This window comes from Parasteatoda tepidariorum, chromosome 7, assembly GCF_043381705.1.
Source record: "Parasteatoda tepidariorum isolate YZ-2023 chromosome 7, CAS_Ptep_4.0, whole genome shotgun sequence".
In the NCBI taxonomy this organism is placed as follows: Eukaryota; Metazoa; Arthropoda; class Arachnida; order Araneae; family Theridiidae; genus Parasteatoda; species Parasteatoda tepidariorum.
Window position 1 is genome coordinate 82396366 of NC_092210.1, and position 16225 is coordinate 82412590.

Genomic DNA, 16225 nt, shown 5'->3' on the forward strand with positions numbered 1-16225 from the left:
CTAAAAGGTATAAAGGTGTTGGTAAAGTAGTTTTTGATAACAACTGGAGTAAATTTATCCAGAAATTCGCCGCAGATCGCAATCACCATCACACTCAAAAACTCCCCTCACCATCACCAAGCTGCAGAAGAAATCGCGAGGTTCTGCTAGAAAACCATGTCAGTAATAATTATTACCATCGAGCTATCAAAATTGAACTTTTTTCTTGGAAGAAATCTAATTTTCTAATCAGCATCCCAGGCCATGATCTCCTTTGCTCACTTCAGCATCTCTTCTTTACGATGCTTTAACAGTCTTGGTCTTCTTTATAATTTTCGAAGAACAACATTCGAATTTGATCTTAAATTGCAGCAAGCTGTTGTATGAGAGATCGTTAATTTTGCCTGTTGAGATACTTTGCAGGTAGACAAGTTCTGTATCGTTGCCAGTTTGAAAATGTATCTATTATCCGAAGCTGCTTCTTACGTTTCCTACTAGATCTTTAATATTTTCCATAATAATTTTTACTTAAAACATTGCTAACAGCAGTTTTAGAATGTTGAATTAACTCGTTATTTCATGTTCCGAAAAAACCAAATTTTTCGAGCTCAGTTAATTCTTTTTCGAGTGGCATTGTGAATTTTCGTATAAAAGCAAATAAGATAAATTCTCATTTTCTTTATAATATTATAGTTTGAATTTTCTGCGATGGAAAGTTACTGTTTACATACGATTTCCAAAGAAAAAAAAATTGAAAACTAAAATGATTTTGAAAAAAAAATAGGTAGTCTTATACTTAAGTAGTTCTATACTTATACTTATGGTAGTCCTATACTACAACCAGATTTTAAAACTGGTCTTTTACTCTGTGACACTATCTCAATTTTTCCCCCACTTATTGGTTCATTTGAGAATGTATTGCTTATTTTAATTGTTTCACTATTTTAAAATTATTCATTTTATGCAGTGTACCATAAAAATGAATGATATTTTGGGTGGTCTTATAATTTTGTAACATACTTTAATCTTAGAATAACAAGTAAGATAAATCAATTTTTTAAATTAAGTTATATTTCCCTAAAACACTAGATGTTACAAGAAAGTTAAAAAAAAATTTTCTTGGAACTTTTTTAATAAATCATATTTATTAATTAATTTCTGCAATTCGAATATTCTAAACAGTTTATTTTCAAACAAAAATATAAAATAATAGGTATGAAGGTAAGTTTTAAAAATTTTTCTCATGTGGTTTCTAATCATTGCAATACAATTAAAATAATTCAATGCTTTTAATGAATGCATAGATTGCACTTGTTAGTTTCAATAAATAATGTATTACATTTGCAATAATGTAAAAAATCTTTTAGGTTCATCAGTTATAACAAACAAAATTTGCTTTATTCTTTGGTAAGCATTTGAGTTGTTGATTTTTTCTGATACCATTCGCAAAGATTTCATGGAATATTCCCGTTGATCTTTTCTCAGAATTCCATAAATTAGAGGATTCAGTATTGTAGTGGAAAATAGCATTAATACAGGCAAGAGGCACAATTTCGTTGGTATGAAGTTAGTTTTGGTTAAAGCCAAAGCTGTCTTGAACACAAAGTAAGGAGAGTCAAATATGAAGTAGACTCCTACTAAGATGAACAACGATTTCAACATCTTTGTATTATTCTTTAGGTTTCTATTTGTCCCTGGTTGCATAGGGTATACTTTTCGAGATTTTTTAACGAAACTAATTACAGTTAGAACGCTGATTAGCAGAGATAATGAAGACACTCCGAAACATGCGGTTGTTGATATTAACGTAAAAGTTATGTTTTTGATGCAGGCATTTTCCGCACATAGTAATTCGGAATACTCAAACGATGTTGGCCTAACTGTTGCCGCGAGTGTCCCGAAGAAGAAACCATGGATCCAGATGCAAGTAATGGCTGCTTTTATTCTGCTAGACGTTATCAGGTTTGGATAAGTAAAAGGGTTTTTAATAGCTATGGCGCGATCAACGTTTATGGCTGCCAAGCTCATGTAAGACGAATTTAGGACAGCGTAATTTAAAACTGTATTGACGCGACAAAAAAACCCACTTGTTCTCCAGGCGTTGTTTATTAACGAGACAGCACAGGGCAGCATGATGTAAGCAGAGCATATGAAGTCTGATATTGCTAAGTTGCAAATCAGATAGCTTCCTTTCTGCCTTCGAAGCTCGCTGTTTGTGAAAAATGATAAAATTACCAATCCATTGCCAGCAAAAGATATGAATGATAGTAATATAATTACAAGTCCCAGGAAAGGACTTTGAACGTGGTATCTTTGTTTGGCATCGCATGAATCATATTCATCGGTAGCAGGGAAAACCATAGAAATATTTTCTTCACTTCTCATCAGTGTATCTGAAATGAGATTTAAACTGATGAGCCCCGTGGAAGAACATGCTTAATTTCGAGAATTATTCTAGCTTAACAACTTATTCTATCAATTACAGTGACAATATTAAGTTCATCAAAATTGAGGGAACAGTTAGAGACTTTGGAATCAAACTGAAAAAAATTGCTGCTAATCTATGATTATGCTTATGATTTACGATCAGTTTCAGAAACTTAAATATCTATCACAGAAAAAAAAGAAACAAATAATTCGATTTAAAAGCATTGTAAAATGGGGTAAGTTTGAGTTACATAAGTTTTCTGGAGTTAAATTGCATCTATCAATAACTGGAATAAAGGTAATATATAATTTGAAATTTCTTTTTAGCTACGGAGTAGTATAAGTTGCAAACCAGCTGCCATTTCTGCGATTGCAGATTTTTCATCAAAAAATTTGCCTCATGATAGTTTTTTCTGCCTGTGTATGTGATTCCCTGCCGGGACTTTATCATAGAATTTATTTAAGAAAGACTTTAGTATTTGGAGTACATATACTATTAATAAAGTAAGTTAATATTCAGATACATAATCTAAAGATATACACTGGTTATCATAAATTAAGGAAATATTACAGAAATAGCGATATTTCTCCCAAAAAAGGCCAATCCGAATAAAATTTGAAAATGTTTTCAAATAAGAGTTGCTGAGTAAAACTACAATATGCAAATTAGTGGTGTTGCAATAATAGAATGACGTTATCTGAAATGAGCATAAAATTGTATGTTTGATTGTAAGCCTACGAATTTTGCTGTTTCTGAAATTAGAATTTTGAGATAGACAATTTGTAATAATGATCTCCAGGCATCATTTGTACGAAGAACTGCGATTGAGATCCATCGGAAGACTAGAGGCTGAACAAAGTCAGAAAGAAGTTCTTCTGTGTTTCATAGACCTTGGAAACGATTTCTAACCACAAGTTCGGTATCCAGAGGTTCAGCCAAGACCGATAAAAATGCTACGACGAGAATTGATGACTGATACTTATCGTTATATGCACGAAGGAATAGAACCTCATATCCGAGTCAGCACAGATTCTCTCTTAGTGCAGTCGCCGAAAGATTGGTGTCGGCGTCTACTGTGCTTAGAAGGATTCAAGAACGTGGTTTTTTCGCTAGGCGATCAGCCATTTGTGTGCCATGGAAGGGAACATTTGAGGTTGGAGCTGCAACATGTTCACTGGACGGCTGATCAATGGATGGATGTTCTATTTACAGATGAGTCCAGGTTTAGCCTCCAAAATGATAGTAGGTGTTGTTTGATGTAGAGAGAGCCTGGAACACAATATCATCCATCAAACATCTGTAAACGAGATGCTGCAGTGTGGGTGTTATTCTTTTAAGTGGAAGCATAGACCTCAATGTCTCTCCATGTGGAATCGTGAATACTCCGGTGTATAAAGATGATATCCTTGATGTCATCGATGATGATGTTTATGTACTCCTTTATGCTGGGGCAATAGATGACGATTTCGTGTTGCATGACGGTAGTGCAATGCCGCTCAGGGCTCGCATCGTAAAGGATTATCTTCAGCAGCAAACTTTTTACCGCATGGAGTGGGCAGCTTGATTACCGGACTTGAATCCGATTGAGCATTTTTGGAATGCTTTAGGAAGACGCATAGCTGTTTTCAATCTTCCTCAGCAAATCTTTGACACGCTTGCAACAGCTTTGCAAGAACAATGGCTCGCATTCCCAACGGACCTGCGAGGACGTATAATTGTAAGAATTATACATCGCTTACATGTACGTTATTGCTGCCAGAGGTGATACATACTCTAATTTCTGTAACCTACTCTAATTCTGTCCATACATACTCTAATTTCTGTTACACCGTAATTTTCTGGTTGACGCTTTTTTATGACATTTTATACATTATTATGTGCACTATATTGCGTGCCAATTTCATGATATTCATTGCGTAACTTTCTGAGTTGTGGTCATTTTTGTAATTTTTCTTCAATTTATGAGAACCAGAGTGATCACAAATAGAAATCTTATATATATCTTTTAATCTTTTTACTTATTTTATATATTTTGGTAACGAAGTTTGTGACCCCATGTGACTTGAAATGACTTTCTGTTATATTTTTTTAATTGTATCGATTAATAATGAAGACAGCGACTGTGATGACAAAACTGATTTGGATAATGCTTGTTTTGACGTCAATACCCGTGGAAGAGTACATGAGGTTAAGATAGACGAGGTTAATGATATAGGTTAATGATAGATGATGTTAATGATAATGATTATAGATGAAGTTGATAGCTAGATGTTGATAGCTAGAAGCGAAACACGAGAAACTAATAATGCGCGATGTTTTGTTGTTCGGTATTACTGCAAATCTAACCTTTAGAAAGATGATTGCAGATGTCTATGAGAGTGGAAAGACACTGTTTTAAACTTTATAGATTACAGGGGAATATATATTTCGGTTATATTTTCATCATCTGCGGAGAATAATTAGATGCTTTGCCCATAATTAATTTTTTCGGTGTGAGTAAGAAATCAAAAATAAAAGAATGAATAAATAATGAAATAAAATTAACGTTTTCAAATAAAATATCTAATAATTGCCTAGATGTTTAATTTAATGGTTCAGTACAATTAACAGCAAAATAATTTATAGCAGTATAGTTAATAACAATAATTTTAATATTTATAGTTTAATAAATAATAACAAGGTAATTAATAACGAGAACAGAAATAACAGTAACGTAATTATTCATAACTAACAAAAATATAGTTATTCATAATTATAACAATAGAGTAATGTTCAAAATTTTTCTCTCCCCTCGCCTCCCCCAAAATAGAAACTAAAATAAATTCGGAATTAAAAAGCTAAATATTTAAAAATATTTAAAAATTTTGTGCTTAGATATCGATGACAGAAAGGGTTAACTTTAATGTTCTGGTCGGTTTTAAGGAAACCAATCAGGTGGCACAAAGTCACCATCTTGAAACAATTCTTTCAAAGCGACAACTTTATACCACGGAAAATACTTTTCTTTTTTTAATTTTTCCACTTAGACTAAAGTTTTACCTATGACATAAAAAAAAGTGTTGTGTCGATATATTTTTCAAAATGTTCTAAACCCTACGTTGCAGAAAAAAAAAATTAAAAAAAATTAAGAAGGCGGCTCAAAATTACTCCACCCTGTTTTAAAATACATTTTCAAGACTTTTTTGTACGGTAACGAATAATTAAAAAATAATTCTAAAAGATCCTTGCATGGATTTAAACATATGACTAAAGTTACGCATAATAAGTGTTAACGAAGAGAGAAAAATCTTAAAATTGAAATTACCTTTAGGAAAGTAAAAGTTCTGAAAAAACGTTTTCTCCATTCATCATAACATTACGTATGCCGTTAATTGTAGGAGTAAATCGTTGACAGATAACTTTAATTTCTTTTCTTTTTTTAAATATATATTTCAAGTATGTAATATTGATGAAATAGGCCATTGGATATTTACAACAGATGGCCAATATTTGTTTTTACAAGAAAAACTCGTTCACTTTATGATTATCTGATAAGACTTTATTTTGCGATCCTTTGAGCATGTTGAACTACTCGAAGGCAAATGTATTTAATACCTGAATTTTTGTATGTATTTCGGAAACGTATATTGCGATGATTGTCAGATGTCTCAAAAATTATGAAATTATTAAAAATTATTCGATGATATTTGTCTCAAAAATTCACGATTTGTGCATTTATTAGATGGGTGACAAGTGGGATTTATTTTGGCTTCTAAATTTTTCATTTGCATTTAAACCGTAATTAACGCTTTCCAAACTTTCCAAATTGATTACGAATAACAATAAAACATTTCAGGCAATAGACATATACCAAAATTACAAAAATAGATCAAATATAATCTAAAATATATCAAGTAAAGTGTTTTTTCTATTCTTTGGGTGATGAATTTGCCTCCTTATTGTGAAATAAGAATACTAAAGAACGAAAACTTTTTATAAACCTCAATAATCCTTTTTAATTTACAACAATTAGGGAGTGACTCAGGGATTGCTTTGGGTAAAGAAATTTCTAAATATTTTGTTTTGAAGAACACGTGGAATGCAGGAAAATTAATATTTGATTTTGTGGGGAATATATTTATGGGCTATGTCAACCTTCATCTATCAAAAGGTACCTCTGGTGTCAAAAGAAGGGTTCGAACCCACGCTCTCTTTCGAGAACCAGAGGTACCTTTTGATAGATGAAGGTGGACATAGTTCATAAATATATTCCCCACATTGGTGACCCGGACGTGATATGAACTTGTCAACATCGATGGATGGTCCACATTAAACAGTTGATTTGCTTAATATAAACCGCTCAAAAAAAAGGATCTGGTGAAGTAAATAAAGTCTCCCGGTAATAAACAATATAGCAAAAAAATAAGCAAAATGCTGTAAAAAAAATAATGAGCGAAATGCTATAAAAAATGATGAGCAGAAAATGATGAAAAGGAATAATAATAATAAAAAAAACAGCATTAATCAACTAGAGGTAATTGTTCATCGAATTCCATCACAGATAAAATTCTGGACTAAACTACCACTATAAATATTGAATACCAATTCACTAGTATATAACACATGTTAACTTTTCTTGAGGTACCTTTTGACAGATGAAGGTTGACGAAGTCAATTAATTAAATCCCCTCAATACAACCAGAACAATTTAACAATGTTCAATATTCCGTAACAAAATTCTGTTTATTTCAATAATAACCTCTTACTCACCTCTTAGCTCGTTTAGATAACATGACAGTCATGTTCATGATTTTTTTGTCATACCTATCACGAAATCTTTAATATTTCCCATAAATTTCAGCCCTTCAGCGACAAACTTGCAACCCTAGTCATAATATGATTGCAATTTAAAGTTTTGTACATCCTATAAATATCTTATTCCCTCTTTGCATGATTCTTTTTTTAAAAAAGCGTAATAATAGTCTTTAGCTACAGATAATTAAGGGACATTTTTCGTAAATTTTGACGCATATTTATTAATGAATATGTGGTTCAAAAACAATCTACTAAGACTAAAAAGGGTTCAAAAATTTTCAAATTTTCCCTCTGATGAGAAAACATAATCAAAAATTGAGTAAAATAAGAAAGAAGGTAGAAAATAGAAACATTTTTATTTTAGCTAGTAAATATAAAACAAACATTGTGTGGCGTATCCACACCAATATTTCAGGTATTGCATTAGCCATAATATTTTTTTCGGATACAGCATCACCTCCAATTTCTACTCTTTCCGCATCATCCGTCAAATTTAATTTTTTTAAAAAATGTCGCAGTACTTTTTCTCAACAAACATGAGCATTTTCGCAAATTTTTGCCATCTTTCTTTTTATTTAATATTGATTTCAACTTCGTAATGCAAAAATTATAAAATATTTCAAAACGCTCCCTGTTAGAAATTTCTTGGAAAACGTGGTTAAATGACAATTTATTTGATCTTTATTTTACCATATTTAAACAAAACAGTCAAACAACCATAAATAAAATGGTTTTCAAACTGTTAACTGTGAGAAGAAGCATTTAGTAACTGCTTTCACTTAATACAGTAAAACAACCAGAATTTTATAGCAGCCACTAGGCCCACCTAATGAAACCACTTGCAGATGGGTGCCTATTATAGCCGAGATGACTAATCTGTCATGTCAATCTCATGAAGTCACAGCGTTGACCGTGCTAGATGTAAAGGGTTTCAAAACCATAAAGGTAATAAATGTTAGTTACTGTAAACTTTAGGGTTAACTGAATGTACGGACTACTGCAGGTTGTTTTATCATAATTTTAGAGGGAAAATTCTAACAGAGTATGTCCCCTGGTATTAGAAAAATCTACATAAAATTACACAAAATAAGAGCTTTAGATTTACTAATGTTTGGTATGAACTAAATAAAACTAAATAAGACTATAGCAAGTTGATTTGGTTTTTCTCAAACTGTCTACCACACAATCGAGGACTAGGGCTAATGTTTACATTTGTTCTTGGACTCACCACTAATCGACGTAAAATACGTTAAACCGTCTTGTGACCATAAAAAAAGTGGAAACATTTTGACCTAATTTGCTATCAAAGATCTCAGTTATAAACGCAAACTCAAATTTGTTTCGGTATACATTCTTCTATGCTGCGCAAAATTATTAGCATTTCGAACTTTGAAAACTAAACGAATCGTTGTTAGGTAGTCGAAAAGGTTCGATTCAGCTGCGTTCAACTGTTTGTTTTAAGTTTACTGCCGTCATAAAAATACAAATAGAATTTAGATAAAAACAATATTAAATATTATCTGATATTTAGTTTCAATTTGCTGTAATATACTTTCGTATCGAGACACTTTTTCTCTCAGTAAGTTTCTTCCATTGATATTACATAGAGCATTTTCAATAACAATGAAAATACAAAGAATTCTTTGATAATTGATTTATTTTAGTTAATTAACTGTATTTTATAATATTGTTTATATTGAGAAATGGATTCCATTGAGATTTTATTGTTGATTTCTCTGTGTTTGCTAACTACATATTGTCTTGGTATGTAGAATATCTGTATTCGAATTTAAGCACTTCACATAAATTTAATTATTTGCTTAATTTTAACGTGTTGTTAGATTATTTGAAAGCGTTATTTAACTTCTAGTTATAAATTATTAATTAAGATGAATAACGGTTAATATAAGATATTTTAAAAAATAGGGAAAATGGTAGACACATAGCCAGTTTTTAAAGTTAATAACTAACTAAATAAATAATAATGGAATTTGTGCTTAGGTTGCACCTCTTTTTGGAATTAGGCATTATAAGTGATAAATCTCCGTGTTTTCTTCTATATTTCTATCTAACAAATAAGCTACGATTGATCTGTATCTCTATATTTATTTTAATTGGTATTTTATATAACTTTATTAATAAACTATACAAGAGAAATTTAGATAAAGCTATATATTTTCTTAAAAGAATAAAATCGTTTCTTTTTCCTACTCTGATCAATTTTCTTGTTTTTTTGTGAAGGAAATAAAAGATTTATATTTTTATAGAATCTAAACAACGTAAAATAATAAATTATAAAAACAAAAATTAAGATCCCAAACTCTTTCAAAGATACTCAATTTTTTACATAACTTACTAAAAACTAGGGGACAAAGTTATTTGAAGCACTATAAACGGCATGTCGCACTTAGATAAATGTCTAATAATTCCCCAGTGCAAATCATTTCAAATTAAAATTTTAAAATTTTAAAGTTATAAAATTTTTTAATATTTCCATTTTTTACAATTCAACTTAAATTTGAAATGCAATACAGATTAAAATATGAAAATGAAAAAATATATGTTCATTGAAAAAATAACTTTCAAAATTATTTAAGTGCTTAAAATGAATTTGAAAATAACTTAAATGCATTATGATATATTTTATAAGTTGTAATATTAAAATATAAAACATTTAGCGGATACATTAACTGAAGAGAAACATGTTTTGGAAACATAATATTTATTATAAATTTCGTTTCTTATTGAATAATCTCTGCTATATAAACTAAATTCTGAAACGAGACAGCTCATGGAGGACCAGGGCCTACTGTGCCCATCTCAGTTTTCTTGACCATGGGCTCTGGGGAGCAAGAGCATATGTTCTGGTTGGGTAGTCAGCCGAACCAACATCTCCTAGAGACATCACGTAGTATTGGCCTTACCTTTACTGCATATAAATCGTCAGCAGTTATCTTACACTGTTATAGTGAAATACTAAAAGAAAATAAAAATATTTTTAATTCTAAATAGATAAAATTTCTTTGAAAAAAAAAACGCGCTAAAAAGCAGCAGAAATTTTAAAAAAAGTAGCAATAAAGGAAACGAAGGAAATAAAAATGAAAATATGACCACTGATGCCGACGTCTTCAGGGGGTACCGGCCCCGGTAGCCATAAAACAAAACCATTTCTAATTGAGGGAGAAGTTACTGTTATAGTGTTTTACTTTCAACAATAAAAAATTATTAAAATATTTTCTTTTAGTCATGCTTGATAAAGATATTTTGTTAACTATTCTTAGATAATTTAATGGAAAAAAAAACTTAAAGTATGAAGCAAAATATTAAGTATTTTTTTTTACTTCGGAATTATAAGCCTAATTAATCAGTATAACTTATTTAAATAAAAGTATAAATTACGAAAGAAAGTATTACTGTAGGTGTATATAAAACTATTAACAATATTTTGTTTACATTTTTTTTCTAGTAATAAAATAATCGTTATATTCATAATATACTTCAATCCAATCTGAAATCTTAATTTTGATGATACTTGTACATTGGTTAGAAAATTTTTCAAGCGAATTGTTGGCAATTGACAACTAAAGTGGCAATTTTAAATTAAAGTATGAAAAATGTAATAGAAAAAAGACGTAATAAAAAGATTTCAAAATTTCATTTAGCATAAAGTCAATTTTAACAAAATTGACTTTATGCTAAATTCATGCTTCATTTTTAATCGAACACATTGAACGATTTATCAATTAAAAAAATAAAATTTCGAATAGGAAACTTTCTCTACTATTCAACGGACTAATTAAGGCCATTAAATAGTGGAGAGATGGACTAATTTAATAAATTATTTAAATTCATTGAAATTCCTCAATACGCATTGACAAACGCGTTACTCTTGTATGAGGCATGGTCACCATCTGATGACGTCAGAGCTAGCAAAGAAAAAAGTTGTGAGGCTTTCGTCTCTAAGATGTGCTGCCCGAACGCGGAACCACAGTATATAGTTCCCAAGTAAGATAGATAGATAATGCGCTATATTTAATGTAATTATGAATTAAATTGAGAATAATATGCATGGTATAATTTCGGTAAATGATTACTAAATTTCTTTGATTTCGCTGATTACTTTTTTTGTATTGATTCTTTGATTTGCTCATTTTGATTGGCAACAAATTTGAAAATATTTTATCAATTTTTATAATAATATAAAATAATAATAATATTATTAAACTATAATAATAAATTGACAGTACAATACTTTCTGCAATTTGTCTAATTATACTGTAGGTAATTCAAGTTAACTTTAATAAGCTTACATTAGTCAGAAAATGGGCCTTGATGGCATTCGGTCCTTTAACATGAGTGCATAGTGAAGAACTAAATTTTACACCCTCTCTCTGGTGGTGGTCCACCGATTCCAATCAAATATCAACTAGCCTGTTATGCTCTGTTCTTATGTAAATTTTAAAATAGTGCTTCATTATCAATCACTATTAAAATAGTGCTTCATTATCAATAATGTTATTGAACTATAATAATAAATTGACAGTACAATATTTTCTGCAATTTGTCTAATTATACTGTAGGTAATTCAAGTTAACTTTAATAAGCTTACATTAGTCAGAAAATGGGCCTTGATGGCATTCGATCCTTTAACATGAGTGCATAGTGAAGAACTAAATTTTACACCCTCTCCCTGGTGGTGGTCCACCGATTCCAATCAAATATCAACTAGCCTGTTATGCTCTGTTCTTATGTAAATTTTAAAATAGTGCTTCATTATCAATCACATCACACTCCCCTAAGTAAACGTTTAAGACCAATCAAATTTTTTGTTAAATTCTGAATGATGATTACAGATTCTTGTTCATGAAATTGAACTAAGTTCAATCGAAAAAAAAATGCGACAACTTTCAATATGGAGTTCTGATTTTTATGTCAAATGTTTCCTTTATACAAGAGTAATAACTCAAAAACTTTTTCTAATAATATCTCTTACAAACCCTTCCTTATGTCCCGCATGCATTTTTTTAACCCACTTGTGTCTAGTGTGCTTTTAAAAGTACTGTTACTTTTTTCAAGAAAGGATGTAGCGCAAGTGGTTTATTACTCAGATCAATCTATCAGAAACAAGGTCTACCAAAATAAATTAAGAATATAAACGTATATAAATGGATCTAAAGTAAGGCACAGTACTTTTTTAAAGTGGTAGGTAACAGAAAGAAATATCCACTTTGTGTAAATAAATATGTGTTACCGATTTTTTTTCAAATAGTAGTTTTTCATATATATTGACCGCTTTTTGTGCCAGCGCATATATGAGTTAAATGCAAATCTAATTACACTTGGTCTTAAAGAGCAAATAGAAATCTTTTATCCTAAAAATTGGCAGCTACTGGACAACTTACAGTACGATTTTCTTTCTTTTTTAGAGTCAGATTAAAAAAAATGCATAAAAATTTACTATCGTCACCTAAAACCTGGCTCATTGGTCATTCAGCATCTTTTTTTTAACAGCAACATTAGCTGGGAAGATAGGCTTTCTTCGTATGGTGCAGTTTCACTGTTATGATCAAAAAATAACTCTCCCAGAAAGTTTCAAATGAAAATATAACAAATTTTATGTTGTTTTTGATGATGTAAAAATACCTACAAAACGAAGTAATACAGGCTTAAATTAAAAATTTACACAATAAATATCAATTTCTTAAAAAAAAAAAAAAAACGTTTGCGACAACGGGGAAGTGATAAATTAAAAGAAGCGAACTTCATCACAAAAATAGAACTTTTTTTCGATATATCTGCTACTAATGTGGAAGTCTTGATGAAATAAAATGAAGTTGAAAAATTTTAATAAAGCAAAAATAAGATATTTTTCCTGTAGCATTGTTGGGATTAATTGGCAGAAAACTGTTGCACATGAAAATAAATAGGCAGACGGAAAGGAAAGCAGAAAAAATTCAAAGAACGATATTAAGAACAAAAAGAAGCATTTTCCACTACAAATAATGATACTTTTTCTCATCAATTTCTGAAGAATCTTCCTTCGACGACGAAGATTTTAAACCTCCATCTGAATCATCCACTAGTAAGACAAGCGAACATGATCTTCAATAATCCTGAAGTATCTTCGGCATTAGATCGAATCAATTTAAGTGACCATAATGCTACAGCTGTAGTTGCAAAGGCTCTTTCATGATATTATGAGAATCACGTTATCACGATGTTCAATTCGAAGGGAAAGTTAAAAGAAAAAAAATATTGCTAAAAAATAACTTTAATTTACTATTGTTACTACATTGGGTTGGAAAAGATATGCCCGGCATTTACGGATCCCAACAAAGTGCTGATCATATTGCAAAACTTATGTACAGAAATGGCAATGAAAAACATTTAGGTGTCCCAAAAGGGCAAAGAAGTAATATTTGAAGCAGATTGCTGCATAAGAGCTTTTAGGGAGTAGAATCTGAGAAAATATGTAAAAGATCTCATATTCGACACAACAGCTAGAAATACAAGACTTCAAAAGGTTGCCGTGTGAGAATTAAAAAAGCTCTGGAGAAACAATTAATATGGATTGCTTGTAGTTATCATGTGATGGAAAGTGTACTTTCTTCTGTTTTTACGCATTCTTTTGCTCCATCACGAGGTTCAGCTATAAAATTGCTTAAGCTTTACTCAAAAGGATGAAAAATAAAGAAAATTCTGTTCCCGCATCTAATGAATATTTTAAAGTTCAATTTCAGAAGGATTGCGACAAGAGATACTAATAAAAATCATATTATCCTAAAGTAGACACAGACCGACTCATAGGCAAAAGTTAAAAAAAATCCTAAAAAGATTTTTAACGGTATAATTTAGTTATCGCAATACTGCTGTAACATGTGCTTTTTCTTTTTTCAGAAGACGCTCTTCAGCGTGGTGACAGCTGCAAGGGTATAGCCGATGAAATGTTTCATGTTTATATCGAAGAACAGGAAAAATTGGTTGAGCAGAGGAGGTTGGAGAAACTTTTAGATGCAGAAAAAGCTCAGAACCAAAAAACCACTACATCTGCAGTAAAAGAGGATTTATAAGCCTATTGTGAAAATTACAGATAATCAATCAAGAAAAAATAATAAACAAGAATAATAAATTTGTCGCAAAGGAACCAATTTTAAATTTAAGAATTTACACCTTGTTACTTTAATAAATTGAATGAAGAAAATTGTAAGGATTACTCCATTAAATTTAATTCACTCATTAATTAAATTTAATAATTATTATTAATTAATTAATAATTTATTATTTTATTAATTATTAAATTTAATAGATTTAAATTTAATAGATAGATTTTAATAGATTTAAATTTAATAAATTTGATATTTATTTATTAATTATTAAATTTAATAAATTTAATATTTATTTATTAATTATTAAATTTAATAAATTTAATATTTATTTATTAATTATTAAATTTAATAAATTTAATATTTATTTATTAATTATTAAATTTAATAAATTTAATATTTATTTATTAATTATTAAATTTAATAAATTTAATATTTATTTATTAATTATTAAATTTAATAAATTTAATATTTATTTATTAATTATTAAATTTAATAAATTTAATATTTATTTATTAATTATTAAATTTAATAAATTTAATATTTATTTATTAATTATTAAATTTAATAAATTTAATATTTATTTATTAATTATTAAATTTAATAAATTTAATATTTATTTATTAATTATTAAATTTAATAAATTTAATATTTATTTATTAATTATTAAATTTAATAAATTTAATATTTATTTATTAATTATTAAATTTAATAAATTTAATATTTATTTATTAATTATTAAATTTAATAAATTTAATATTTATTTATTAATTATTAAATTTAATAATTCATTAATTAATTTAATTTTTCATTAATTACTCCATTAAAAGGATGTGATATTAATTAAAATGTATTTTTTTTAGCATTAAATAAGAAATCGGAGATAAAAAAGAAGTAAAGAAAGGACAAAATACAGGGAAATGTTAGGGCATTAAGTTGAAGTGTTGTTTCTCGTAAATGAAACTAAGTGTTTTTTAAAAAGATGAAAATAAAATCTTCCTCAAGTTTAAAAAAAGTAGATTATATGGATAAATAAATTGTGTGCACAGTGCGCAAATTTAAAACGTACCACCCTGAATAACTTTTGATCTAATGATACGTTCCAGGACTCAATCTTAAATTTTGTATTTTGCCATGTAAAATAAAATTATATTCGTTAAAATTATGTAAAAAATTATATATTTTACAATTCAAATTTTTTTCTGACTACTATTAGATAATATGATAAAAAAGGATAAATATTTATTAAAAGCTATTTTTTTGTATGGAATTATCTTTGGATAAACGAATTTCATAATTATGTGAAAAAATTTTCAAATTCGCTTAAAAAATTTTCGAGGTATGGCGAAATACACAGAAAGCAAAATTAACATTAAAGGGCCCAATCTTTTTATTGCACTCCTGACAAAACTATTGGGTCCAAATTTCCCAGATTGCTGCTACCCCCTATATTTTGGGGGTCAAAAATCCGAATAATCCATTGAAAAAATTTATATTTATTCAGAGAAAGTACTCTTTGAGTTAAATCTCGTTAAAATCTCGTCTACACTAATACCCCTTCGAATCTTTAAGAGTGAATCCTAGAATGGGAAGATCAGATCATTAGATTAAAAGTTATTAAGGGTGAACTGTTTTTTTGTACATTAATTTACTTTAGGGAAGAAAATTGATTTCATTATTTTTTATTGTAATTAATTCCATAATGGCAACAAATTACTTGTCTGAAACATAAACTGTTTACTAATAAGTGCACAAGTTCATTATTAGAAAATGATTTTTTGTGATGAGAGTGATATTTATCGTGTACCACTGGATTAACGGTATAAATATTTAACAATTTTCTTTTTTAGATGGTTGAATAAATTTTCTCGACGTATCTTCGAAAATATATTTCTAAAGTATTCCGAAATAATTCCACCAT

At 29.0% G+C, this 16225-nt stretch overlaps 1 protein-coding gene and 1 long non-coding RNA gene across 2 annotated transcripts; one reads left to right on the forward strand and one right to left on the reverse strand.

Annotated features, from left to right (window-relative positions):
• Positions 1–1243: 1243 nt before the first annotated feature.
• On the reverse strand, positions 1244–2364 carry LOC139426114 (5-hydroxytryptamine receptor 7-like). Its single transcript, XM_071183829.1, has one exon. It carries the CDS (start codon positions 2362–2364, stop codon positions 1315–1317), a length of 1050 nt encoding a protein of 349 aa, XP_071039930.1. The 3' UTR covers positions 1244–1314.
• A 6422-nt stretch (positions 2365–8786) lies between these two features.
• LOC139425968 (uncharacterized) lies at positions 8787–14402 on the forward strand. Its single transcript, XR_011637139.1, has 2 exons — positions 8787–8965; positions 14099–14402. It is a non-coding gene; the product is annotated as an uncharacterized lncRNA (long non-coding RNA).
• The last annotated feature ends 1823 nt before the right edge of the window (positions 14403–16225 follow it).

Bases quoted from the DNA above. Each gene is read 5' to 3' on its own strand.
- LOC139426114 (XM_071183829.1), bottom strand. From the start codon at position 2,364: ATGAGAAGTGAAGAAAATATTTCTATGGTTTTCCCTGCTACCGATGAA.